Source organism: Clytia hemisphaerica, unplaced genomic scaffold, assembly GCF_902728285.1.
Source record: "Clytia hemisphaerica strain Z4C2 unplaced genomic scaffold, Clytia hemisphaerica genome assembly, whole genome shotgun sequence".
Lineage (NCBI taxonomy): Eukaryota > Metazoa > Cnidaria > Hydrozoa > Leptothecata > Clytiidae > Clytia > Clytia hemisphaerica.
In genome coordinates this window covers 659,718-687,324 of record NW_027103699.1, presented here as the reverse complement: position 1 = coordinate 687,324, position 27,607 = coordinate 659,718, and the positions used below count along the sequence as shown (strand labels likewise).

Sequence of the window (27,607 nt, the reverse complement as noted above, 5' to 3'; positions counted from 1 at the left end):
TATTATAAAACTACTGGTATTTCAATTAACTTTTTAAAATTCCGAGTCATATTCAATCAAAAAGTTGATTAAAGGGGAGGTCCTTCAACTCAGCTAAAGTCCTATAGTAAAAAGTGATTGAGTTAGTTCCTCGAACCTCCTGAAATTAACGATCGTGAAATCTCTTTCCAATGCGAGCAGGGAGGGTAAGATTAATATTAATCAAAATGTGATTTAATTACTCCGCCCTTTTCTATGTTAACGTTAAAAAGATAACAGCGATTGTTATATAAAAACACAAGGTGTAAACAAACAAGAGGCCCAAGGGCATGAAGGCCCAGAGTCTAAAAATTTCTTCTCGCGAAAATTTCTTCCCTTAAGGTAGTTTGTTTTTGCTTCCGAAGTCCTTACTCGCACAAATTTTGCACGGCGGGATCGCAAAAATCATGCTTTGGAAATTTAGAAGGGAACAGGTACAAGAAATGAGAGTTAAATAACAATATCAATGTATTTATTTCTTTTAAACCGAGCAAACTCAAGGAATTCGAATTGGTTGAGTAAGCTGTAAGATGGGTCGAATTCGCTATATAAATCTGAGCCGAGTAAACCGAGTAGATACCGAGTATATCAATGTAAGTCGAGTAGATTCAAGTTTAGCCGAGTTTTCCGAATAAATCAGTGTAACAGAGTTAAACGAGTTTGCCGAGTAAATCCGTATAAGCTGAATAGATTCCAGATTAGCTGAGTTTTTAAAGTAAATCCGTGAAAGCTGAATAGATGCTAGTTCGCTAATTTATAACTATTGTTGCACTCCACCTGATGATGATGCAATGATACCTAAAACAGAAAAAATTCAATATATCATAAATGTATACATCTCAAGATCTTCAATTAAAAGGGGTGTTTTAAAATTAAACAACATTGATCTGTTGATGTGATTCTATGCAATTGAGCTCCCTACAAAGAAAAATTACTTAATTTTATCACTGCCAAGGAGTTTCATTAATTATATAACATAAATATTTGTTGCATCTCCTTTCTATGAAGCTTTTTCTCCCAGACCCCCCTCTTTTGCACTTTAAAGTCTCTTTTGAAGGGGTTCAGACTATGACTGACTAATCTTGGGGAAATAGACCATGCCATGACTCGCTGTCCCAACACCTTTCAATAGAAAAATTCTCTTAGTGTTTTTTATTCCCACTGATACGTAGAAATCCACAGGGTTGACGGACCAAACAGGCCCACGGGGGTCCCCAGGCTGAAATCAAGAGCAGCTGCCGGCGGATTTTTCTGAAATATCTGCTCTTTTTTTCCAGGAGAGTAAATTTTAGAGATAAATCTAGGATATAATTGCCTTAAAACACCCAGTTAAAATCCAGGAGTCGCCTTAAAAACATCTGTTCTTAAAATCCAGGAGCACATGTTACGGAGAAACACATGTAATTTTCCAGCAGACAATCTGCTCAACCAATCCAGGAGCTAAATTGTGAAAAACACAACCAGATGCCAGATTTTTTTTCCAAGGGAACTTCGTAACTTTATTAATAAACAGTCTAATTTTCTAGGAACATTGTGACTTTCTTAGGGAATAGCTGTTATATTTTTCCAGGAGCATAATCTTTCTAGAGAACAGATATACATTTTCCAGGAGTCCCGTTTTCCTCCAGAACAGATGGTATATTCTAGGAGAGTCCAGAATACAAAACAGTTCGTTTTTTCCAGGAGAAAGGGACCCCAAGAACAGATATTTCATATTTTCTAGCCGGTGGCTGCTCTTGTGAAATGGTCACCAAGGGTCCCCTTTACAAACGAAAATTTGAAGGTCTGTAATTCTCATATCTAATATGACCAACTGGTAGGGCTTGAAGAGTAGATGAAAAAAGTGGCCTCAGTACGCTCATAGTAAAGGTCAGGTATGTTTTTGGAAAAAGTGTGATGATTTAGAATCACTCAAGCATTTTCTTCCACTTCAATCTGTGAAAGTGACAGAGAACTCACCTAAAATTGGGTACCAGTATTGACCTTCTGTTGCCTATGCCTTTAAGGTTGATTGAACTGACCAGGACACTGTAAAGAAAAAAAAAAGATTATTAGTACCTTAAAGGAAGAAATTTTGCCGGGAATTTAATTTTGCGGATGGCCAAAAAAGTTTTTTCAGAGGGAATTTAATTTGGCGGATGGACAAAAAAATTAAATTTAGCGGGAATTTAATTTGGCGGTCGCTTAAAAATTTAACCTTAAGATGGCGTCAAAACAACGAAAAAATAGCAAAAACATCCTAAAAGAGATCATATTTTCAAAATGTTTAATTTGGCGGGAATTTAATTTGGCGGATGGCGGAGAAAAGAAATTTTGGCGGGAACTTAATTTGGCGGATTTCAGTCAAATCCGCCAAATCCTTCAAATTTTCTTTCCGCCAAAATTTCTTCCTTTAAGGTATCTGTCTGAAAATAAACCCTCTCCAGGGTGGTCATTTTTTCACTGATTACACCCAACTCAGTTCTCGCCAAAGTTAAAACTTCTCCTGACTTGTTTTGTGCCACTGCTTTTGACGCATCTGGGATTAAAACAAAGGTTCTTAAATTTTAAGGATGACTCAAACCCACTCCCCCTCCTGGTTCACTTTTTGAAAATGGTTTGGTGAGAGGGAATTCTGGGTTAAATGATGTAATCTTTCTGGCCTCAGAGTACTGTTGCTCTATTAACACTTTCTTTTGAGAGAAATTGTGACCTGCGTTCCCGGGGGGGGTACTAGGATTGATGGGTGTCGGGTATGTGCGTGCCAGACCTCTGGACCCTTACCCTTAGAGAGACTGAATTTTGGTGAAAAGGTGACCCTTAGAGAGACTCAGTGTAGAAAAACCCAACCCTTAGAGAGACTTTTTCACAAAAAATTTCTATAATGGGCCAAAGAAATTCGATTTTTAAAAGAATTTCTCCAATTTTCGAAAAAAATTTCTCTAATTTTTGAAAAATTTTCTCACTTTTTTTAAAAATGTTCTCACTTTTTTGACTTTTCACTTTTCTTTGACCCGAGTTTGTGAAAAAACCGACCCTTAGAGAGACTGATTTTGACTTTTGTTGTTTTGGTAACCCTTAGAGAGACTTTGGGAGGGTGAAAAACCCTACCCTTAAGGCACGCACATACCCAGCACCCATTTTTGCCTAAGTACCCCCCCCCGGGCCTGCGTTTTAAACTAGCCCGTCAAATGACAATCAAACCAATAAAATACCAGTAATACTGTAGACCTTTTGATTTTACAGCCACAATATAAAAAATCTTATAACTCCCTATTTTGTATCCACACGATAGATAAGAAAGTTTAAACCACTATTGGGGCTGTCCACATTGTATTTGTGCACTGAAAATATCGAAAATTTGGTACCCCTGCCCCTGTTCCAAAGTGTATGCAAATGCCTGCCATTCCAATCTGTAAATGGAAGGGGGGCAACACAGAATTTAAGTCAAAATGATTTTTGAAAAACTTGGGATTTCTAAGACATTTTCTGAAAAATGAGAAAAACATGGAATTTCCAATGCCTCCTCTAAAAAAGTGTAATCTAAAAAAGTATTTACATTTAAGAAGGAACCAGACCTATGTGATCAATCCTATCGACCATCAGGATCACAAATATCTTCGTTTCGTGTTGCCCGACCGACTCCTGAAAATTGAGTAAAATTGAGTCAGAGAGTTGGTAAATTGTTCGGACTTTTTGTTTTGATGACGTTTCCTTTGCTCAAAAATTTTATTTTTGCCGATTTTTTTGAGCGATTTCTAGCACATTCGCAGCATTTTAACTTTGTTTATTATTACACGTGCCATTAGGTGTCAAAGGTGTTTAAATCTCATAATCTGAAACCATGCAAAACATACATGCGATTGGGCCTCCTGCCGCCTCAGTTAACGCCCTTTTACCTTTTACCCCCCTCACAGACCAATTTTAAGAAAACCCAAAAATTTTTACTACCGACCGACCGACCAAATGACCGACCGACCGACCGACCGACTGAATGACCGACCGACCGACCGACTGACCGACCGACCGACCGACCGACCGACCGACCGACCGACCAACCAACCGACCGACTCACTTTTTTAATCCAACGAGGACGCGAAATGATGATATTTGTGATTGCCGCCTAGGAGATTGATAGAGGATTCAGCCATAAAAAAGTCTTGAGTATTGATCCTTTGCTGATTATTTATCGAGCTAGTATTAGTTCAAGCAAGTATATCGATTGTAAATTGATAATCGATTGTAAATGGATAGAGCTCGATCATTAAAAAGAATCGATAAAATCAATATGATCGATAAAATCAATATGATCGATAAAATCAATATGTTCGATAAAATCAATATGTTCGATAAAATCAATATGATAGATAACCTCACTTTTTTGAGTCTTTTTATGTTTGTCTGCGAGTGAGGTAAATCTATTTTGACGGCCAGAAAAAAAGCAACATACCTTTCAAAAATTAATCCTTATTGTTCATGGCACTTGGAAGCAGGAGAGATGTTGCTACAACACGGTTGAATGACAAAAAGAAATTAAACAGAAATTGTATAAAAGCATCCTTCTTCTTTCTCGATAAGATTTTAAAAGAAAGTTTCGCAGAAATCCAACCAGGTTGTTGAGAGCTAGCCTGGGCATAGACTGATTTGATTATAAATAACGAACATTGCGGTCTGAACGAAAATCTAAGTTCTAAACCAAACTGATAGTCTTATTATTTTATTTATCTGTTCAAGCCTCTCCATTATAGCCAAACAGCCTGGATGGTTTTTTACTTTATGACGGAATGCGGCTAATTGCTCAGCGTTACACACGAACACGACTCTCTTTAAAGGCCCAGTTACGCTAAAGCTCTGGGCCAATTACTCCCAGTTCCTTTATTAATCGACAGCTTATCTCCTTGATCTGATTGATGACTCCATTAACGAGACAATTCATATGGCTCTTCATATCAAAATATTTTGAATTTTATTAAGTCAATGTTGTTTCAACCACCTGGGGTCTTATACAACTCTAGAAAAGGCTTTGAACCAATCCCATTTAGCATTGAACAGGCTCTTTCTGAAAAGAGTCTTCTATTTGGGGCCTGGGGCTGGTGTAATTCCGTAGCGGAAGATTCAAATGTGAAGGGGGTAATTTCGATGTCACAGGGTAAAACCACTGTCTAGAGGTAAATTATTGAAAATAAAATTTTCAACGCACAATGTACAGTGTTCTTTTCGAGCCCAAAATGATCAAAATTAAATGTTATAATGGATCAACTTGAAATTTTCTAAAAATCTACAAAATCTACAATCTATAACTTTATCTATGGAAAATTTCTAAAAATAAGTATTTAAATTATGCGAATTTAAATTTGTGCAAAATATGTACAGATGAGGATATGCAGCAGCAGTGTCTTCCAGGGCAATGGTATCACGTCTATTAGTAAAATTAATTAAAAAGTGGTTCTAGGTTCTCCCACTGGAAAAATTGGCCAAAATATTGTACCCGCCGAAAAATTATACTCCAATTTTTGTCCCAGCTGAAAATAATTAAATAAAAAAATCCTCATTGCTAAATATGGTGCTCTTTTTCATTGCGATTGAATTTTATGATTGAAAACAATAATGTAACTCAGCTCCCCGGTCATAAAAAAACATTGAAATATCAATCCACGTCAGCTTGCAGTCTGCTTTATTTCCTCGCAACCTTAACTGGTCTGTGAGAAGGGGATGTTATTATAAAAAGCACAATAGGTTGTGAAAAGTCTGCATTTTCGAATCCATTATCCCGAAGATATGATAGCATTACCTCTCTCACTCTAAATTAGACGATTTCTTTTCTCAGCTATTCTTGTTTCAAGATCTTCCAAAAACAAACTTAAATTTCTGTTGGCTTTGACCAAACCTTCATCATTTCCACCATTTTGATGATGCTTCAAACCATTCGTGTTCATTTCAGAAAAATGTTTCAGGTCCGATTCTTCTTTATGCTTCAAGTAATGTTTTCTAATGAAAACAAAGCTATGCTCAAAGAGATTGATGCATATACCTATAGCCATCATTACCCCAACAATGACCATAATCCCAGAGAAATAGGTCCAATTGAATTGCTCCACCGGTTTGATACCATTACATGGCGATGAACTATACCATCGAATCTTCAAATCTTCAAAATCTCCATGCTGCCTCATTTTAACCATGAGATTTGATATTGTTTTACCGAACGGGAAATCTTTACGATATGCAAAACCAAGGCCGTGTTTTCCAACACTTTTTGGATAAAATTCGATCTCTTGACTGCAACCAATTCTTGCCATCATTGGTGGGAAGTAAGCTTCAAATGATCCAAGCTCTGTAATATAGGCTTGAAATTTTCTAGAAGGAAGATTGAAAAGATATTGGTCTAGCGAGTTTCAAAATTATGATAAATGTGAATACACCTTTTCGACCATAGTCGCGCGGTTAGGCGAGGGGTAAATCACTTCGAAAAAAGCGTACGAAATGATTTTTGATTTTTGATTTTTTTGTGATTTTTTGATTTTTTCTGTGATTTTTTGATTTTTTTGTGATTTTTTTGTGATTTTTTGATTTTTTTGTGATTTCTTTGTGATTTTTTGATTTTTTCTTTTTGTGATTTTGATTTTTTTGTGATTTTTGATTTTTTGATTTTTTGTGATTTTTTTGTGATTTTTTTGATTTTTTTTTTGTGATTTTTTTTTTGTGATTTTTGATTTTTTGTGATTTTTTTTGCTTTTTTTGATTTTTTTTTGTGATTTTTTTGTGATTTTTTTTTGATTTTTTTTTTTTTTGTATTTTTGATTTTTTTTTGTGATTTTTTTGTGATTTTTTGATTTTTTGTGATTTTTGATTTTTTTGTTTTTTTTGTTGATTTTTTGATTTTTTGTTTTTTGTATTTTTTTTGTGATTTTTTTGTTTTTGATTTTTTGATTTTTTTGTGCTTTTTTTTTTTGTGATTTTTGATTTTTGCTGTGATTTTTGTGATTTTTTGATTTTTTGTGTTTTTTTGTGATTTTTGATTTTTGTGATTTTCTTTTTTTTTTGATTTTTTCTGTGATTTTTTTTTGCTTTCTTTTTTGATTTTTGATTTTTTTCTGTGATTTTTTTGATTTTTTTGCTTTTTTTATGTGATTTTTTTTTGTGATTTTTGATTTTTTTCTGTGATTTTTTTTTTGATTTTTTTGATTTTTCTTGTGATTTTTTTTTGCTTTTTTGTGCTTTTTTTTTTGTGATTTTTTTGTGATTTTTTGATTTTTTTGTGATTTTTTTGTGATTTTTGATTTTTTTTGTGATTTTTTTGTGATTTTTCTAAGAAGTGTACGAGATTTTTTCGAGTAATTTACCCCTCGCGGTTAGGCACATACCACTTTATTATTTAATTTACCACCCTATACTCGATCCAATCTTTTTTTACACATTTTTCTACGGTCTTTAGATGTGAAAAAAGAATAGAACGGACAAAAGTGCCTGCGCGGCAATTGGCAGCTACGGTTGAAATAATGTGAATAATTTTATGTCTGAAACAGAAAAAGACATCAGTTTTCTGAAATGCGTCCCTGTCTCAGTGACCACGGTAGAATCATCTTTAAACTATAGGTGATAGAATTTAGAGAACCCATTAGGACATCCCTGTATCACAGACCCCCTGAGACTCCAGCCCCACTGAGAGATTTGGCCAAATCTTCGTAATTTCATCCCCACTGGGAAATGGACTTTGATTTCATCCCTATTCGAAATTCAATTCAAAAATTTGCTGTCCTAAACCATTCCCACAGGATATTTTAAGCTCGGGAACAATAGATTTCGATAGAAATTTTTATCCCCATAGGGGGAGAAAGTTCCACCGGGAGACTGGGGTGTATTTGGTCATTAGTATCAAATTTTTGTAAATTTTTATCCCATGGAGAAAAATTGTAAAGGTCTTCATATTCATTTACTCAATAGCCCTTCTATAGAAATAATTTTGGGTTATTCACCATCTTCCTCAAGTTGCTATGAGGAATTTTTTGAGATACAATCTGTGGAGGCAAATGCTTTTTAACTTAATAGATATGATATTGTTATCAAACTGCAAAATGGAAATATTATCTATCAGATGATACTTTAAGGGTAATTTTCCCGGTTTTTTTTTTCAAAGTAGTAAAAAATTTGAATTTATGGATGGTAATTAGATATAAGGTTGTTTTTTGAGGACGAGTACGGTGCCTCAACAGTTGTGCGCTTTTATCACCTTTATACCCTTTCCAAAGATAGGAATACATTAGAAAAAGTATAATACCGGGTGCGCCACAAAAAAGTTTCTCTCTTTGAGACTAATTTTCTCGAAATCTAAAAGTTTTAGAAGAACCACTCCTAAATCATTGGAAAGAAGAAAGATAGACTTAAATTTTGATGGGTCATTTATTAAATTCGATTCATTAGATCAAAAGTTATGCTCAATTGAATAAAAAAGTTACTTTCTGAAAGTGCTCGAAAACGGTAAAAATCGACCTATCAAATTTTTACTTTAAATTTGGCAATTGCATTAGCCTTTACATGATTAAGAGCATTTTTCAGTAACAAAACACATAAATTTTGAAACTGAAGGCTCGAAAGGGTTTAAAATCTTCATCAAAATCAATTTAATTTAGTTTTACCGAAATTTTCCTCAAATTTTTTGTTCTAGACTGGATAAAGTCTATGTAAGGCTGGATCTACCTCAAAACCCATATTTGATGTATTTTTAGGAATTTTACCAGATTATTTGGCCTTTTTCGACGGATTTTCTTCCTTTCATTGAAATTCAACCTTCCTTTAAATAACTAAAGGTCATTTAGACAGCTAATTATCATTTTTAATGACTGTAACGAAAATACTGATATATCATGAAATCATGCTTATGTTTAATTCTATAGGTCGATTTTTTACCGTTTTTGAGCATTTTCCGAAAGTAACTTTTTTATTCAATTGAGCATAACTTTTGATCTAATGAATCGAGTTCAATAAATGACCCATCAAAATTTAAGTTTATCTTTCTTCTTTCCAATGAAATAGGGATGGTTCTTTTAAAACTTTTAGATTTCAAGAAAATTAGTTTTAAAGAGAGAAACTTTTTTGTGGCGGACCCGGTATAAAATTAAAATGATTTCCATACCCTTCCATCAACATTCGAACACCCACTTCATCATCATCAACAAAATACGGTTTCATAAATTCATGCATTCTCCTGAAGGCTGGATCATTGTGGTTCTCAAAGTACAATTCTTGTGAATAACCTTGTCCACCAACCACTGAGAACTTGTACTTTGATGTTGGGTTTCTAAACTATATAGATGAAGTACACGCTTTTTTTATAAGAATACACTTTATAAGAATGTCCATGATGAAAATGGCCAAAAAATTAAGAATATGCTAAGAATATCACCATCATGGGATTTTGCTACTCGAGCTAAGAATGCTATTTTTAGAGCATTTTCAATTATAAATTGTCAATTACCCCCAAGTAAGCTCACAAAAATACCATCTTATGCTTGAGACGTATGTACTAAATGTTAAATCTAGTCTGAATTAGGACCTTAACCTAAGAATATGCTGTAAGAATATTCTAGGATGATTTTCACAAAAAATTAAGAATATCCAAGATCAAATGGATTTACACCATTCTTATAAAAAAAAGTGTGTACTCATTTTGATTAGAAGAAAAGGAAGAAGCAGTGGTTACGTAGTTCTATCACAGTGTGTATAATCATAGTATAAGAAAGCCGCAGAAATAGCAATGGGAACTACACTGCAATAGTGATGGTAATAGTAACTCGTGATGATGTGCGATAGCCACTATCGCATAGTGTATAGATATAACAAGATTTCATATTTATCGCACTGTGCGATGGACACAAAGCTAATCCTTCAAAGGAAACCGTTCTATTGTCATTTAGGGAAATATCTTTTGCTTAATTATTTTGTGTCTTTAAATCTGTACACATGTTGTACACGTGCTTTTATGACACTTTGAGCTTCAAATTTCGGAAGATATCACACTGGTGGAAGCATCGCCCATCCTATAACTCCGTATTTTTAAGACAAAACAATCATCTATTGACTTTATGAACTTTGATTTGAAGGCGCATTCCAAGAAGGGAAATTATTTTTTTTTTCCTTTTTTGATTTATCAAGCTCCGATCGCTACTCGGAATTATATTTTCAACGATACATGAATTATTGCTTACTCTCTCATCTTGGAAGCCTTTGAAATCATCATTAACATTTTGAGCGATGGAATTCGCAGTGATTCTGGCAGTATAGATAGACATGATGATGGTCATTGCAGATGCATAACCAAGAGCAGCAAGACGTCCTGACCACATTCGAGGATTTGTACCACCCATGTCTCTTTGAAATGTTAATCCAAAGACATAGGTCATCACTTCTCGAAATGAAAACCTTTGATTTGCTTTCATTAAGTAACCAACATTCTCCAACATCATAATCAACAGAATTGACACCAAAGTACATGATAAAATCACCAGCTCCAATTCAACAGTCAAAGGCTTTAGAAATTCCCAACTTGGAAACGGAATGACCGGCTGCTTGATTCTTAAAATCCCAAAAGAGCTCTCCAAGTAGTGGCTAGTGAAATGAACTACAGTGGCTCTCTTGGAGACAATACTGAGAACATTAATTGCCATATCAGCTTTATCTCGAACCAAATCGCCCACCATACCATTCCAAGTACCATTTTCTTCAGATCCAAACTTTCCATCCTCAACTGCATACAAAGTATACTTAAAGTCTAATTCCCTTGCCAAAGTCTCAAAAATCTCGACAGACATCCCTGAGCAACATGATTTTCTCCAGGACAATGTCTTGGTGTTGTTATCATCACGGACTGGTATGTCGCATTGATGACCAGGGCTACATTTAGGGAATATGGCAGATGTCATTTCTTCAACATAAGGAGGAAACCACGTGGTAACAACTCGAATGAGACGTTTTTTCCGCTTACTTAAAGCCAGTTTACGTAGACTGTTAGTTCGACGGTCAACGGTTCTTCTTTGGTGAAGACTGTTCCTAAAAACGTATAAAATTGATACTTACTAGAACTTTCATGTCTTAATAACAGATACCTTAAATAAGTAAGAAAATAGGCATAAATCCGCCAATATATGTTCCCACCAAATACAATCCCCCCACCTGCTAAATTGAATTCCTGCCAAATTTAAATAATTGTAGTCATTCCACAAAAGCGTATTATTTCAGGCACGTTTTATCCAATTTAATAGCATTTTTTGGCCAAAAATATCCCTCATCCACCAAATTAAATTCTCGCCAAGTTTAAATTGTTCTGCTATCCGCCAAAGCGAATTCCTACTGAAAAAACTTATTTGACCATCCACCAATTTAAATTCACGCCAAAATTTCTTCCTTTGAGGTATTGGCCTTAAAAATGGCCCCAGAAATGGCCCCAAACAAAAATGGCCCCATTAAAAATGATTTTAGCTCACTCCGCTTGCTATCAAAATGTTCCACTTCAATATATTGCCTTTATCTAATCCAAATTATGTAGTTGGCTAACCCTGCGGGTCCGTGACATTGCTGTGTGTGTAAAATAAATCATATAATTGCCTTATCAAGATTTGAGAACAAAAGGAGTGATTTTAGCCAAATGGGAGGGCGGGTTGAAAATTAGAATTTTCCCACTCCTTTGTCACTATTTTATCCCAATTCTGTGCCCTTTCTCCCTTTCCTCCACCCCTGTGTCACAGCCCCACTGGAAAGTTTGGCAAAAATTTCGTCCCCGGTGGAGAAAATATCCCCATTCGAAATTCATTGTTTAGAAATTGCACTCCAAAATCATCCCCACTGGATTTTTTAACCTTGAAACAACTTTTATCCCCATTGAGATTTCAATCGAAATTTCACCGGTGTTGTGAGACAGGAGTGTTTCCTTTAAACCTACATTCTAGAGGCTTTCTCAATTGCGCGCAAATACTGGCAAGAAAACACTATTACTTTATCCATATATCCGTCACAGTGTACGAACGGATTCATTCTATCAAATTCATACATGCTCCTCATTTAGTGCAAAAATTTTATCCTGACCAGCAGTAAACCAAAGGTACTCTAGCTTAAGTAATAAGTTGTCAAAATTTTTCTTAGATTCCAGTGAAAATCAACCCCAACCAACATTTTAAATCAAATCTTGTACCTCAGTGAATTTCAGATTCCAACCGCACTTGAGCACAGAGACAGAGGTGTTATTATCTTCCATGTGATTTACATTACGTTATGGTTTAAAAATAACAAGCATTATCCCGCATCAGTAAGATTCTAGCGATTTCATTGGTCAAACGACATCACGTGGAGGTGGGATATTATTAGTTACATGATTTTCTCGAGGTGGGATAAGGGATATACATGGTCAGTAACAACCGTATTCGTGACTAGGGTTAGATTCTAGCGATTTCATTGATCCAAAAGACATCACGAAACGCCAAGTAGAGATTTCAAGGCACATCTTGCTTGTCTGCCTATTAAGTCACGGTAGTGGTTAGTAAGTGTGACCAGGTCTAGTCCATAAAGGAGTTTAGTTATCACTAGAATCTTAAAAAACGTTTACAATTTGGTTAGGATGCAGGTGGCGAACTCCACCTGTGATCAAGGATGAGACGACGGACCATATACTCTGCAACACGGTAGTCGATATGGTGTTTCAGCTGAAGGATGCTTGGACGAAAAAAACTAGGTGTTTTAATTTTTCTGAGGATGAATAATTTTGCCATCGAGCTGGATTGTAAGATCTGCGAGGAGACTTTTTCCTGATGTAAGATACTGAGTTTTTGTGTGGTTTTATATTTGAGGTTGTGTTTGTGACCATAACGAATACAAATCTCTATTAAGGATTGCAAACCAGAGAGAGTTGAGCTTATCAAGATCAAATTGTCTGCGAAAGCGATGACTGACGTGACGGTGCCGTTTGGGAGAGAGGCTCCATATTTCTGACACCCCTGTGTCACAGACCCGGTGGACTCCCCACCGCGGTGGAAAAATAGGCCAAAAATCGTCCCCGGTGGAAAAAATACCCTACATTTTCAACCCCACTGGGAAATTGGCCTATGATTCTATTCCCCATTGAAAATTGAATGGAAAAAATTGGACTCCAAAACTATCCCATCCCCACTGGAATTTTTGAGCTGGAAACAATAGATTTTCTATCCCCATTGGGATTTCGATAGAAATTTTCATCCCCACTGTGGGAAAAGGTTCCACCGGGGCACTGAGACAGGGGTGTTTTCTGATTGATAAGTTTCGATAGTAAGTCTTCGGTATAAAGATTGAATAAGTAGGGAGAGATGATAGAACCTTGTTTGACCCTCTGAGAGAGTTTAAAACTGTCGGATTGGATACCACCATAAACAACAATGGATTCACTGCTTAGATGTGTAGCATGAGATATCTCATCCCTGCAATCGGTGTGGGTATTGATTCTTTGGATAGTAGTTTCTCAAATAGGAGATTCCAGTTACAGCTGTCAAATGCTTTAGACACATCCAAGCTGCAAATATATAATAGTGAATTGTTACTGTTGTAGAATCTGATGGTGACTTGCAGTAAAACTCGGCATGGATTGGAGATGATTGGCTCGTAAAGCCGAATTGAGAGGAATGAGAAGCTTCGAGAATAGGACATTTGTTCAGTATAATTATTTTGATTGGCTTGGTCAGTATTGGCATTATACTTATACCTCTGTAATTATTGGGGTCTTTTAAAGTTTTATTATACGACTTCACTAAAAGAATGATGATGGACTTTCCAAGTAATGATGGAATGTGCTTTTCAGTAAAAATGTGATTGATGAGTTTTGTAAGATAGTTGAGGAAGTCAACACTGATTGCGTGTAGATAATGCTCTCTCAAAACGTGGAAAGGGTCCGGGGACTTTTCCTCATTCAAGCGATTGATAGCTTTCTGCATTTCAGAATGTGTGATATAAAAATTCTCGTCCTGAGGGTAAATTGTTAAAAATGTCGGCAAGATGAGAATTACTTGTGTTATTATCGATTGAGTCGATACCAGGGGTGTTCAGAATGGTGTTGAAGTGCTTGGAGTTAATATCAGTTTTGGGAGTTTTCCCGTTGATGGTGAAAAGTTTTTGTGAAGATGAACGGTGAACTTTTATGTTTTTCCAATAAGTCTTTGGGTCTTACTTTGTTAAGTTTGTCGATCTTGATATAATATTCTACAGAGGATGGATTTTTGGCATTTCGAACGAGCTGACGAAATCGTTTTCGAACAAATTTTTATCGATTGTAAGAAATGCTTTTCTCGTTTCTTGGAAAGTTTTGAGATTTCCATACGTTGAACATGGTTTGTAAATGTTTTCTACTATTAGTTTGGGTGCTGTTCCAACACAATGTGGGTTCAATTCTGTGGTGTTTTTGCTCAATTTCGTCGTAACTTTCGTAAGCGAATTCTTTTAAAGATGTTCCTGTAGGTTGATCCTTGTCAATTGAAGTATTACTGAGGTTAAGCGTACCAGATTAATCACGACGACGGACGAAAAATGTAATAGACTAGTGAGAATACGAAATTTGATTGGTTGAAACTCACTAGCCTGTTAAATTTTCGTTCGTCATCGTTGTGATTTTACCGATTTACTTAACTTAATTATTAGAAAAGAGTTAAAATAATTTAAAGTTCGCTCTCTCGATATTTGTCTAAAAAAGTGCATTTTCCACATATAATTAGGTACCCTTCTTGTAATGGTTGGTGGTGGAGTTGAATCGAGGTTATCAACGAGTGCACAAGGTATTTGAAGCAGTTACAGGTAAATGATCACTTGTGTTTGTTGGTTCCGGAAGAATGACTGAAGATGAGATCATGTTGTTTAGAAAATCTTGTGGTTGATATATGTTGAATTTAACATACTCTGATTGTGGTATGTATACGTGGGATCAAAGTCCATGGTGATGTCAACAGGTATGAAGTATGTCTATCGGGGAAACGTCCGTTAAGGGAAATGTCCGGTTATAGTCGGGGAAACGTCCGTTCGGGGAAAAGTCAGTCGGGGAAATGTCAGGGTCGGGTAAAAGTCCGTCGGAGAATTGTCAGTCGGGGAAATGACTGTCGGGGAAAGGTCCGTCTGGGAAACGTCCGGTCAACGTTCCCGATGATAAACTCTGTCAAATGGGTGATAGAGTGTATTAGTTTGCGAACACCGTTATGAATCCGGGATGTCAGGGTAGCATTGAAAGTCCATCCATTACGATTGATTCACTCGATGGGGAGAATTTGGTGTGGATTCCTTGGATGGTCGCTAGTTGAACTTTGTAATTGTCTGTGTAATTCTAAGAGCCTGTGGAAGGTAAGTAGATCCCAGTGACGATTAGGGAAATGTTTTTTTTAGCATAGTTTTGATGATTGTAACATGATGCTCTGAAATGTTGATGTCTATTGATGTGAATAACTTGCGGTTAAGGAGGATAACAGTCCCTCCGAATGCACGTCCTGAACTGTGTTTACTTGCGTAAACAGGTATAACAACAAATTTTTGTTCAAATATTGTAAAGTCGAAAATCAATAGCGAAGCGTACACGTTTTTTTTATTAGAACCCAGTTTATAAGAATATTGAGGCTGAAATTCAAAAACATCGTAAGAACATGCCCAGCTTCAGTTTGGAAAAAGATGACAAGAAACTACAATTTTTCCTCTTTTCAAGCAGTTTTAACCGAACTTAGGCATGGATTTTCTAAAATCGAGAGTCAAATATTGTCCAAATTTTACCAATTTTAAGTGCAAATGATATCGTCGATTTTGAGTAGTCTGAAAAATTAAGAACGCATTTAAGAACATTTTAGGCTGAAAATTGCTAAAAAAAATAGGCACATCCAGGCTCAGCCAAATTTTAGGTGTTCTAATAAAAAAAACGTGTACTTTACAAAAGGCTCTTTACTCATATTAACATATTTCTTTTATCTTTCAAATAAACATTTGAAATAAAGTTTTTTACCTGGAAATCGACGAAAAGATGTCAAAAAAACTATAAGAAGATTTACGCTTTTGAAGTGTAAAATTTTGTCTTTCGAAAAATGCACGCGGTGTGAGAAAACAGAATATATAACTTAAACAGATATAGGTATTTTCTTTCATTGCTACTTTACTGTTTAGTTATTGCTTTTTGTAAAGCTATAAAATATCACAATATACATAAGATAGAGATGCATAAAACACCTCTGTGTCACTGACCCCCGGTGGGAAACTACCCCGGAATTTCAGCCCCACTGGGAATTTGACTTTGATTTCATCCCCGTTCGAGATCTAATGTTTGAAAATTGCACTCCAAAACCATCCACACTGGATTTTTTAACCTTGGAACAATAAAATTTCCATCCACATTGAGATTTCAATATGAATTTTTATCCCCACTAAGGAAAAAGTTCCACCGGGGCTGTGAGACAGGGGTGTGTTATAAAGCAAATCAAATTTTATTGAAGCAATGGAAAAGAAAAAGTGAGACAGTGGTATTCAGTCATTCAGGGATTTAGGAAAATCTATGGATGTGGTCTACTTTCAAGTACTTTAACTGGTGCTGTTTTTTAGTATCAGCCTTGACGATTTTCACTCAGCTGAATGGAGGGGACAGAAGTAAAGAAAAATAAAAGAAAGGGTAAGTGTAAGGGTAACGTTATCCGGAAAACAGTTTACAGAATAGGAAGTGATCAAATAACAGCTTTAAAGAGCATTTCTAAAATATTTCTATGTAGCTTTTGTTAGCGTATTTTACACCCCTTTCTCACAGATCCGGTAGGATTTTTTCAGCCAGTGGGGGTAAAAATACTCTGTACCAGAGTGTGTATCTCACGTTTATCGCTTCGTATTACTTATACCTAGCCGCTATTGGAATAGATAATTCTAGCTAATCTTATGTTAAGTAATTTACAAGAAATGATTTTTTGAAGTGAACTTTCAGAACTTTGTCCCACATAGAAACATATGTTGATTCCCATCCCATGCACTTTTTGAAATGTTTTTCCACGAAATCTGAGAATCATGATGCATGGCATGGTTATTTTTGGAACAAACAAAAGAATTTGACTTCATATGGAAATAATAAATCTGTTCATGGTAAATACTTTTCCACGAAATTGAGGTATTACCTCATGTGATGCGTGGTCATTTTTGGATTAAATTGTTATTGTAAGGGGGCGAATTCCGTATAAGTATAAGCTTGAACAAATTTACTTTCAGACAAATACAATAAATGTGATAAAAGAAGGAAGGAAGTTACTGTAAAATCAAAAATGGCTGGGAAGGTAGCAGACAGAGAAATGGCTTCAATTGAAGGAAAGAATGAATCAGGAAACCTGCAAGATTTATTGGTTGAGCAAATACCCATTGATGTAAGTTAGATTATTTATCAAATTTTACCAACCCAGCTGGCACACAACGTCGTTTCAACGTTCATCTAACGTCATATGGACGTATCATATGAGCATTAGATAAACGTTGAAACGACGTTGTGTGCCAGCTGGAAGATATTTAGGTTTAATACTATGGTTTGCGATCACCTCTATCTTCCTGTTCGCTGCCTAAAATATTTTTGGCTAAAAACTGCTAATCTTAAGGTGTGAAAAAGTAAAGGGGCGCCTAAATTAGTAACCAGAGAAGCCTTTCTGTGTCTCTTGCTTTCAGCGCCCCCAAATCAGCCACTGATGGGGGGGCAGTTGCCTACTGAAACGTAGTGGAAGAACCCAGGATTTCAAATTACTAGATCTTGGCTTTAAAGAAGTTATATCAAAAATTGGAGACTTTACTCTCGTTCTGAGATTGAATATTCAGATAGGATTCAGTACTCTTAGTTTCAAAATAAACAGGATGGTTAGAAAATTTTCGAAATTTTAAAAACGGGGAAAACCTAACTTCGTTGTTCGAAATTGTACTTCTGAAAACCTAGATTTTTAACCCTTTAGTAACCAAGCTCGACGTTGACAGCCGACCTGGACGTACCGCTTGAGTTTGAAAAGTGGACCCTGTCAGTTTAAACGTTTGGATGTAAGTGCCTCCCTTTGCTAACAAGTACTTTATTTTTTATTATTCAGGGTGACCTTGTTGACAACCAGTCGTAAGGTATTGTTATTTACTTTATTTATGATATTTATGTTATTTAGGGAGTGGTCAGAAAGTATCTACTAGGGGGGGTATAGGATATTTTGAAAATTTTTCGCACCCCCCCCCCCCTACTAGAAAAATTTTTACGCAAAAAAATAATTCATACAGATGCGGTACAAAGAGTATTATTTGTTTGTGTGACAGTTTTTTATGTCAAAATTAGGTAAGGGAGATAGTTTAGCCCTGTTAAGTTGAGTATAGTTCTTTAGGAGATCTACCGTTTTGATTGACGTTTACACCACGGGTTTTTTTTCGTCAATTTCCATGGTTACGAAGTAAGCAAAAGAAAAAACCCGTGATGTAAACGTCAATCAAAATGGTAGTGTGATCTCCTAAAGGAATAGTCCAGGGTTAAAATAAGAATCAACAAGTTATTTTCTCTGAGTCTCCCTAAGTTTTGGGAGAAAATTAAGGCTTATTTTCCCTGATACACGATCTCCCTGAGTCTATTTTGAAACTTGATGGTGAGATGTCGAGTGCCATTTTTCATCATACATTACAGAGGCATCTCAATTACTCAAGATATCCTGAGGGACCACCATGGTTGGCCCCGAAGAGAGAAAATTTTGAAGATCAGGTACTCGAGACCCTAAAATACAAGCTATTCTGTTGTTAAAAGGAGTCTAAAAAATAAAATTCTCTGAATTTGAAATTTCCCTGTAAACCTATATTTTTCAGGTTTTCCAGGGTCTGTCAAAGCTCTGTGTATGTAATTTAAAAGATATTAGTAAAGTCTAAGGAGGCGCAACTATGGTTTACACCGACGGGAGAAAATTTCGATGTTTTTACCCACCATTTGAGCTAAAAGACACTTTGTTTTGACAAATTTCATTCTAAAAAGTACTTTTTCAAACCACTCTGATGAGCTGTGAAAGCCACAAATCTACTTCCCTCATCTAACTCAATGCTACAAACCAAAAGGGCAAGGCTATGATGCCCAAATAATGCTAGTATGACATGTGCATATATCCAATAAAATTAATTATGAGTTGTCAGCCGTGAGGCCGAAAAATTTTTTAAATCTTGAAACGTAAAACTATGAAATTAGACTTCCCACATTTTCCCTTGAGTTGCCCAAAAAAATTGGAACCCCCCCTAAACCCTCAAAAAATATTGAACCCCCCCCCTAAACCCTCGAAAAATATTTGGAACCCCCCATAGAATCCTCCACCCCTCCCTAGTAGATACTTTCTGACCACTCCCTTACTCTTGCATGGACAATGTGCGTCTGATTACTAATATGAGCTACGAAAAAATGGGAATAGCCTTTTATATTTATATGAAGAACAGCCTTGATAATTATGATGTTTTTTTGTTACCAAAATACTTGACCATTGGAATTTCCGAAAATTAAAGCAAGTCCAGGAAAGAAAGCTCTAAACTACCTTATTACACGAATATTATTAGTCATTTTATTAACACGAATTGAAAAATTTCGTGTTAATAAAAACCACCTTAATCAAAACCAACCGTGGTGTCCTTGATATTAAGGGCTCTGACCATAGTGAATTTTTCATAATTGCCGTGTTTAAAATGTGTTTTCTGACTGATGTAACCAACAAAACTATGGCATGTTATACATTTTCTGTTAGACAAACTATTCCTGAATCTGAAAATTCAAAAATTGCATTGAAAAAATTTGATGAAGAAGAAAATGAAGACTTTTGCGAGGAAGAGTATTTCAACTTTGAAGAGCTTAGTTTCGGCGAAGAAAAAACATTTTGAAAATTTTTTCGCAGTAGATGGTGTATCTTTTACCGAACAATAAAAAATTTTGCGGAAAATTTTTGTAAATGCTTCTTTGTCTCAAAATCTTCAAAATAGTGGATTTTCATGAATTTTTCATCTGGATTTTGCTTAAAAAAACAGTCATAACTTTTGACACATCTTTTTAGAAAAATTTTCCGCAAAATTTAAAATAGTTCAATTCTTTGCGGACAGTTTGAAAAAACTTCGAAACAAAAAGGTTAATTATCCATTAAAACTTAGCACTTTTCATAAAAGAAGGTGATGCAACATATTATTAACGTCTTTTTAAAGTTCATAACGTCATTTTTGCAATTACGTTCTTAATTACTCTTAAGGGATTTGATTAAAAAGCAATTTATAAAGGCAATTCTTTGTTAAAAGTGTTAAAGAATCTAAAACATAACTTTCATGTTCAGATACTAAAATCAATTTTCCAACTATGATCAAAGCACTTAAGCAAATAAAACTCGTGTTAATTTCAAGGCCGTTTAATACTTGCCTAGTAATATTCGTGCAATAAGGTAGGTATTTAAACTTTAATTATGTTTGTAGAAATCGAATGTCGATCCGAGAATTGGAAAAAGATGAGAATACCCAAGCCCGATACGCATTTTTGAAGGCGTTTGATAAAATCAAAAATCATCTTAGTCCTGACGATCCGGAAACCTATTGGAATATAGCATCAATTAATGGACAACCGTTTAAATCGCCGAGAACATCAGCACCTCAGACAAAAAAGGTATGGCGAGGAGACAGCCAGCATGAAAATGTTCTTTTCCTCTCCTGGTACCGTGCATATCTCTTGCGATTGGAAAACGCTTTGGTCAACAATACTCCAGTCGGTGATCAGGACAAGGGAGCATTGCATTACTGGGATGAAACATCAGATGAATCGTTAAAAGACGGTCTTCCAAGCCTTTTGACTGTCGATTTTGTTGAGATTGATGATTTTGGAAACACTATTCCCAACCCTCTCTTGGGATATATTTTACCAAATGCAATCCCATTAAATGAAGCAAACCAGAAGTATACAAAAGCAGCTGGATACACTACCTGCCGATATCCATTCTCTGGTCTTATGAATCCTCGAAATCCAAGCAAATATACCACCAATTCACAACTCCAAAATAATTATCTCAACCTGCTCCTCCGTTACCCAGAAGATTACTTGAATCAAAACATCGTCCACTCTCTGAATAATTTGCACCATCCCCTCATACCAATTAAAGAGATGTACGAAAGATGCCTTGATATTGATAATTACAATCAATTTTCAAACATCGTGTCAGCAACAGGTGGTCAGATCTCTCTTGAGCAAGCCAGTATTAATATGCTTCACACCTTAGGTGGGAATAGCCCGCCATCCAAAGAGTTTCAAATAGAGTTGGTAGCTGGTTCCCATGGCGATTTGGGTGCAAAAGAAATGGCAGCTTTCGATCCTTTGTTTTTCTTACACATGGCAAATGTCGATCGCATCTTTTGGCTTTGGCAAACTAAATATCAAGTCAACACTGTCTTACAGCCGTTCACTATAACACCAGACGACGGAACCAAGCCAAAGAATGGTCAAGGGCCTTCCCCAACGCAACAGGGAGATCAAGAATTGGATATGAATACTCCACTAAACCCCTTTACATCTGGAGCAGACAATCAACCAACAGTCACCAATGACATCATCGATATCGTAAACCAACTGAATTACGGATACACAAATGGTTCGATTACCTTGGAACAAACAGCCTGATTATTTTTCCAAGCGAATTAAAGGTATTATTTTTTTGATGGATGAAAGATGTATAAAAAACAAACGTATACTTAACTTAAATTCCAGTGCTGAATTATAATCGATGTTTGACAATCTGTGGACTTTTGATGTAATGATAATTTTTTAAACGTTTATACAGTAAATTTTTCCTGGGATGGAAGCTAAAACAAAAAAGGAAGTACAATGGTGTACTATACGTTTTATCTTTTGGCTGGGTCAATATGAATTTCTTATCATATTATTTTATGGGTAGTATCTATGTAATTAATAATAATTTGAATTTCTTCATATTATTTTAGGGTTAGTACGTAATTATTAGCAGTTTGAATTTCTTCTTTGAGTTTTACTTTCCAACTCAATTTTCACTTGATTTGATTTTATCCCGTTTTTTTTTCGTACCGTGATAATCACAGGTTAGCCGTTTAATACTTGCCTAGTAATATTCGTGCAATAAGGTAGGTATTTAAACTTTAATTATGTTTGTAGAAATCGAATGTCGATCCGAGAATTGGAAAAAGATGAGAATACCCAAGCCCGATACGCATTTTTGAAGGCGTTTGATAAAATCAAAAATCATCTTAGTCCTGACGATCCGGAAACCTATTGGAATATAGCATCAATTAATGGACAACCGTTTAAATCGCCGAGAACATCAGCACCTCAGACAAAAAAGGTATGGCGAGGAGACAGCCAGCATGAAAATGTTCTTTTCCTCTCCTGGTACCGTGCATATCTCTTGCGATTGGAAAACGCTTTGGTCAACAATACTCCAGTCGGTGATCAGGACAAGGGAGCATTGCATTACTGGGATGAAACATCAGATGAATCGTTAAAAGACGGTCTTCCAAGCCTTTTGACTGTCGATTTTGTTGAGATTGATGATTTTGGAAACACTATTCCCAACCCTCTCTTGGGATATATTTTACCAAATGCAATCCCATTAAATGAAGCAAACCAGAAGTATACAAAAAGCAGCTGGATACACTACCTGCCGATATCCATTCTCTGGTCTTATGAATCCTCGAAATCCAAGCAAATATACCACCAATTCACAACTCCAAAATAATTATCTCAACCTGCTCCTCCGTTACCCAGAAGATTACTTGAATCAAAACATCGTCCACTCTCTGAATAATTTGCACCATCCCCTCATACCAATTAAAGAGATGTACGAAAGATGCCTTGATATTGATAATTACAATCAATTTTCAAACATCGTGTCAGCAACAGGTGGTCAGATCTCTCTTGAGCAAGCCAGTATTAATATGCTTCACACCTTAGGTGGGAATAGCCCGCCATCCAAAGAGTTTCAAATAGAGTTGGTAGCTGGTTCCCATGGCGATTTGGGTGCAAAAGAAATGGCAGCTTTCGATCCTTTGTTTTTCTTACACATGGCAAATGTCGATCGCATCTTTTGGCTTTGGCAAACAAAATATCAAGTCAACACTGTCTTACAAGCCGTTCACTATAACACCAGACGACGGAACCAAGCCAAAGAATGGTCAAGGGCCTTCCCCAACGCAACAGGGAGATCAAGAATTGGATATGAATACTCCACTAAACCCCTTTACATCTGGAGCAGACAATCAACCAAACAGTCACCAATGGACATCATCGATATCGTAAACCAACTGAATTACAGATACACAAATGGTTCGATTACCTTGGAACAAACAGCCTGATTATTTTTCCAAGCGAATTAAAGGTATTATTTTTTTGATGGATGAAAGATGTATAAAAAACAAACGTATACTTAACTTAAATTCCAGTGCTGAATTATAATCGATGTTTGACAATCTGTGGACTTTTGATGTAATGATAATTTTTTAAACGTTTATACAGTAAATTTTTCCTGGGATGGAAGCTAAAACAAAAAAGGAAGTACAATGGTGTACTATACGTTTTATCTTTTGGCTGGGTCAATATGAATTTCTTATCATATTATTTTATGGGTAGTATCTATGTAATTAATAATAATTTGAATTTCTTCATATTATTTTAGGGTTAGTACGTAATTATTAGCAGTTTGAATTTCTTCTTTGAGTTTTACTTTCCAACTCAATTTTCACTTGATTTGATTTTATCCCGTTTTTTTTTCGTACCGTGATAATCACAGGTTAGCCTTTTGGAAACAAACTGCTTTTGGTTATATTAAAGAAACTACATAGTCTCAATCAAAACAGAGACTTGAAAAAGGACACTTGAAACGTTTTCATCTTTTGTCCATGATGCCCGTTAACTCTAAGTCTTGTTTTAACTCTTGGATAGACGGTGATATACCTTTCCGTAATTAGTTCTTACAAAATAAACAAGGGATGACGTGCCATATGAGCATATTTATCTTTTATGAGCATATACTTTATAAGAGTTCTTAAAAATTAAACAACAATTGTTCTTAAATCGGTCTTAAAGTCTATTCACGATAAGTGTGCACTCTTTTTTCTTTTACTTATAACTTTTGAAGGAATTCTTCAATCTTTATAAATTTGGCATCATTGGAAAGATATTAGTGAGTGGAACAATTTGAAATAAAAAAAACTTTAAAAAGATTATAAAAATGAAGATGAAAATGAAGAAGAAAAAAATGAAGATCTTGTAGAAAAGTGCTATAGCTATCATTTTCACTGAAGTGAATCCTTAATCATCGAACGTCATTACTGTGAAAAAAATTCTCAAAAATAATCATTCAGTCAAAAGATATCAAACAAAGTTATAAGCTGATTGACGTCTAAAAACGCTGTTTTCTGCAGTTTTTTGCTGTTTTTTGGGGTCAATCACTTTTAACTTTGTATTATAAACTTTAATTGAATAAATATTTTAATGAAATTTTTTCACAGTGATGATCTCCTAAGATCAAGGAATCTCTCCAGTGAAAATGAAAGTTATAGCACCTTTCTACAAGATCTTCATTTTTTTCTTCTTCATTTTCATCTTCATTTTTATGATCTTTTTAAGGTTTTTTTTATTTCAAATTGTTCCACTCACAAATATCTTTCCAATGATACCAAATTTAAAAAGATTGAAGAATTCCTTCAAAAGTTATAAGTAAAAGAAAAAAGAGTGCACACTTATCGTGAATAGACTTTAATTTTTTAGCGATTTTAAGCCTCGTTGTTCTTGTAAAATTGTTTCATCGAGGCTCGATGTGAAGTAGATTTCACATTAGCCTCAATCTCTACTTCTTGTTTTTCCCATGCAGTTCAAATTCTAGGCAAAATTTTCGACTTCAAGGTCGTCTTGTTATAGTTTTCTCTACACTTTAGTTTTTTTGTTAAGGTATTTTATGGCCACGTTTACACGTCTAAACTTTGTGATGAACAAAACGTTAACATGTCTAAATATCGAAATCCCGAGAAATATTTGCTTGATTACCATTTTACCGTTAGATTTAAGGGTAGAATCCCGGTATCGGCATAGAGCTCTAGTCCTATATTCCCTTTTTATTTTCATGCGAATCCCGAAATACCGCGCTCAAAAAAGAGTCTGATCCTGTGATCTCGTTACTTTGGATGCCCCCCAAAAAAATCAAATATTTACATAATAATGAAGGTGTGGTTTGTTTGAACTGTTTAACCGCTGTTGGCTGAATTCAAAATAAAGTTCAAAATTATCAAACAGTGTATCACAATATTATATTGGAACTCCCTTTATATTATCCCCTTATTTTGTAAGTAAGTAAATAAGTAAGTCACGACAAAAGACTTCAAGATGTCGAGAAAATATTGATGTTGAAACATCCCGAAAAAAGTTAATATAAAATGGCAAAAATTGCCATCTCCCTGAAAATGATAAAACTACATATGGCACGCCATACAGAATAGACAAAGGGGTATAATTAAGACAAAATTGATTTAACATTGTTGCCTCATAACCCTGTAAACTTTCAGAACACATCTTTTGTGAAAAAAGCAAATACAGATCTTACAAGTATATCTTAGCAAAATGTATTTCCTTGCAAACTGAAAGTCGTAGCATGTGGTCTCCTAGAAGATGAGAACACATATTTCTAAAAAGTCTCTGTCGCGAGTTTATTCTGGTCTGTAAATTTGATATAAAACCAATTGGAGATTTTCTGAGGAAAACTGGATCGCTGATAACAACTAGAATTTCTCTAATTTTCATAGAAATTCCTTCTGAAGACGGCTCTTGGTTATTTTTTGGGATATTTTCATAGATATTTGAATATTTACCTTTTTCTGTTTGTTCACGAACAGTAGTGAACTGATGGAAGCCAGCAGAGCAAGTCATAAGTCAAATTTCAAACGTCGTGGATAGCTAGGAAAACTACCCTCTCTGTCACCCTTACATAGCTAGGAAATCGGTACCAGTAGCAAACAAAAGAGATATAATAATAATAAAAAGTGCACATTTTTTAACCGCGGCGGCCCGCTCATAATCGGAAGATCAACGACATGAATATTTTTCAGGCGAGCAAGTTCGCTACTGTAAAGCAACAAACGCATCTGTGGGGCAAAAAGGTTTCGGTATAAATAAAATAATGTAAGTTTACAACTGGTTGACACGCTTAGACACCAGTTAGCGGAGACGTTCGAAATACCTTAAAGGAAAAAATTTGGTTACAATCCACCAAATAAAGTTTCCTCCCAATTTAATTCTTTCCCGCGTTGTCTGCCAAATTAAGCTCCCGCCAAAATTTCTTCTTTAAAGCGAGACTAAAATTCTGTTCGAGGAGGAGCGTAACCAATTGGTTCTTTTGGATCTCTTTTTACTGTTAATTCAACCGCAAAAACAGTTAAACAATTCTGAGAAAATAATCTTTCGATTTCTTACTTTTTAGTTGTGAACCTTTGATTCTGTTCCACGCTTGCGATGAAATCACTCAGCATATTAGCCGCTGCACGAGTACCAGATCTCTCCAACATCAAATGAGGAAATTGCATTTTTAAAGTTTCCATTTCTTTCTCTGATATTGCCACAATGTAGAAAAAGAAATTTCTTAAAGTAATTTCTTGATCCATTATATCCAAGAAAACAGTGAGCAAGTCTGGATGTAAGAGAATATGAAGATCTTCTAGGTGGCTAAAATGGCTGATAATATCATTGGTAATGAAAGGTTCTATGGATAGGGGTGAGCAATAAATATCAAGGAAGCCAGAAAGCTTCATGATGTAAAAGCCACGAATATGATGACATACACCATAGGTAACGAAGAAACTTTTCGTGTTGGTATGAGTCGATTTATTAAATAATGTTTTGTGGATATCTTGGTTAGTAATTGCCAGCAACTAAATAAAAACAAAACAAAAATCTGAACAATTGGGCAATAAAGTCGTCTCTGTGATACCACAGGGTGTAATTTTTTCCTACCTTTATAAATTACCATAGAGTTATATGGTCCTCCGGCATATAGTCGTCGTCGCACTAAGTATGACCCCAACAAAATTTGGCCGCGTCAAAATCAGATATGCTAAATTTATTTTGAAAATTTTGACGGTTTTTTTTTTATTCCTAATTTTAAAGTTTCTAATTATAAAGTTGTGCTTAAAAAACAGCTATTTAAATGAATTAAAGCTCAGAAATCAAGATGGGATGGGATACTAAAAACTAGCGTCTTTTTTGTGTGAATATGACTGTTGTGATTTTTCGAAATGGAGCTTCCGCGGGGACAATTTTTCGACTAATTTTTCCAATGCGCCCTTACAACACTTAAGGGTCTACTCGGGTCTCTTATAATCTTAAATCTTAAAATTTGATGCTTACCTGGTTTCCATTGTGGATCAGGTGATAATCGAGTTTACATTTCCAAGGCTCCGAGAGACAGACCGAATTAACATTTGAAGACGAATTACCAGTCGTAACATAAAAGTTCAAGTTATCCGTCGTTGTAGAAATATTTGAAATAACCAGGCAAATAAGTACTGTGAAGATTTCTACCGAAATTATGAAGAACCTTTCAGACAACATGTTCTATCAAACTCTTGAAGATTTTAA

The 27,607-nt window shown here is 35.4% G+C and overlaps 2 protein-coding genes and 1 long non-coding RNA gene across 4 annotated transcripts; 1 reads left to right on the top strand and 2 right to left on the bottom strand.

The window, feature by feature from the left end:
• Window positions 1-473: 473 nt before the first annotated feature.
• Window positions 474-4,604, bottom strand: LOC136803947 (uncharacterized). 2 transcript variants are annotated; one of them, XR_010846220.1, is made up of 4 exons: window positions 4,448-4,604; window positions 3,557-3,642; window positions 1,978-2,046; window positions 474-816 (listed from the first exon to the last, which is right to left on the bottom strand). It is a non-coding gene; the product is annotated as an uncharacterized lncRNA (long non-coding RNA). The 2 variants fall into 2 exon arrangements; XR_010846219.1 differs by lacking the exon at window positions 3,557-3,642.
• A 600-nt stretch (window positions 4,605-5,204) lies between these two features.
• Window positions 5,205-27,607, bottom strand: LOC136803946 (glutamate receptor ionotropic, NMDA 3A-like). Its single transcript, XM_067060673.1, has 5 exons — window positions 27,377-27,607; window positions 26,447-26,901; window positions 10,203-11,043; window positions 9,131-9,300; window positions 5,205-6,354 (listed from the first exon to the last, which is right to left on the bottom strand). The coding sequence occupies exons 1-5, from the start codon at window positions 27,578-27,580 to the stop codon at window positions 5,799-5,801; spliced, it is 2,226 nt and encodes a 741-aa protein (XP_066916774.1). The 5' UTR covers window positions 27,581-27,607; the 3' UTR covers window positions 5,205-5,798.
• LOC136803945 (uncharacterized) lies at window positions 17,167-22,014 on the top strand. Its single transcript, XM_067060672.1, has 3 exons — window positions 17,167-17,372; window positions 18,072-18,099; window positions 20,443-22,014. Exon 3 carries the CDS (start codon window positions 20,450-20,452, stop codon window positions 21,632-21,634), a length of 1,185 nt encoding a protein of 394 aa, XP_066916773.1. The 5' UTR covers window positions 17,167-17,372; window positions 18,072-18,099; window positions 20,443-20,449; the 3' UTR covers window positions 21,635-22,014.

Bases quoted from the DNA above. Each gene is read 5' to 3' on its own strand.
- LOC136803946 (XM_067060673.1), bottom strand. From the start codon at position 27,580: ATGTTGTCTGAAAGGTTCTTCATAATTTCGGTAGAAATCTTCACAGTA. The intron at 26,902-27,376 runs GTAAGCATCAAA...GTTTTTATTTAG, and splicing joins TGATCCACAATGGAAACCAG to TTGCTGGCAATTACTAACCA. The intron at 9,301-10,202 runs GTAAGCAATAAT...TCATCTATATAG, and splicing joins AAGGCTTCCAAGATGAGAGA to TTTAGAAACCCAACATCAAA.
- LOC136803945 (XM_067060672.1), top strand. From the start codon at position 20,450: ATGTCGATCCGAGAATTGGAAAAAGATGAGAATACCCAAGCCCGATAC.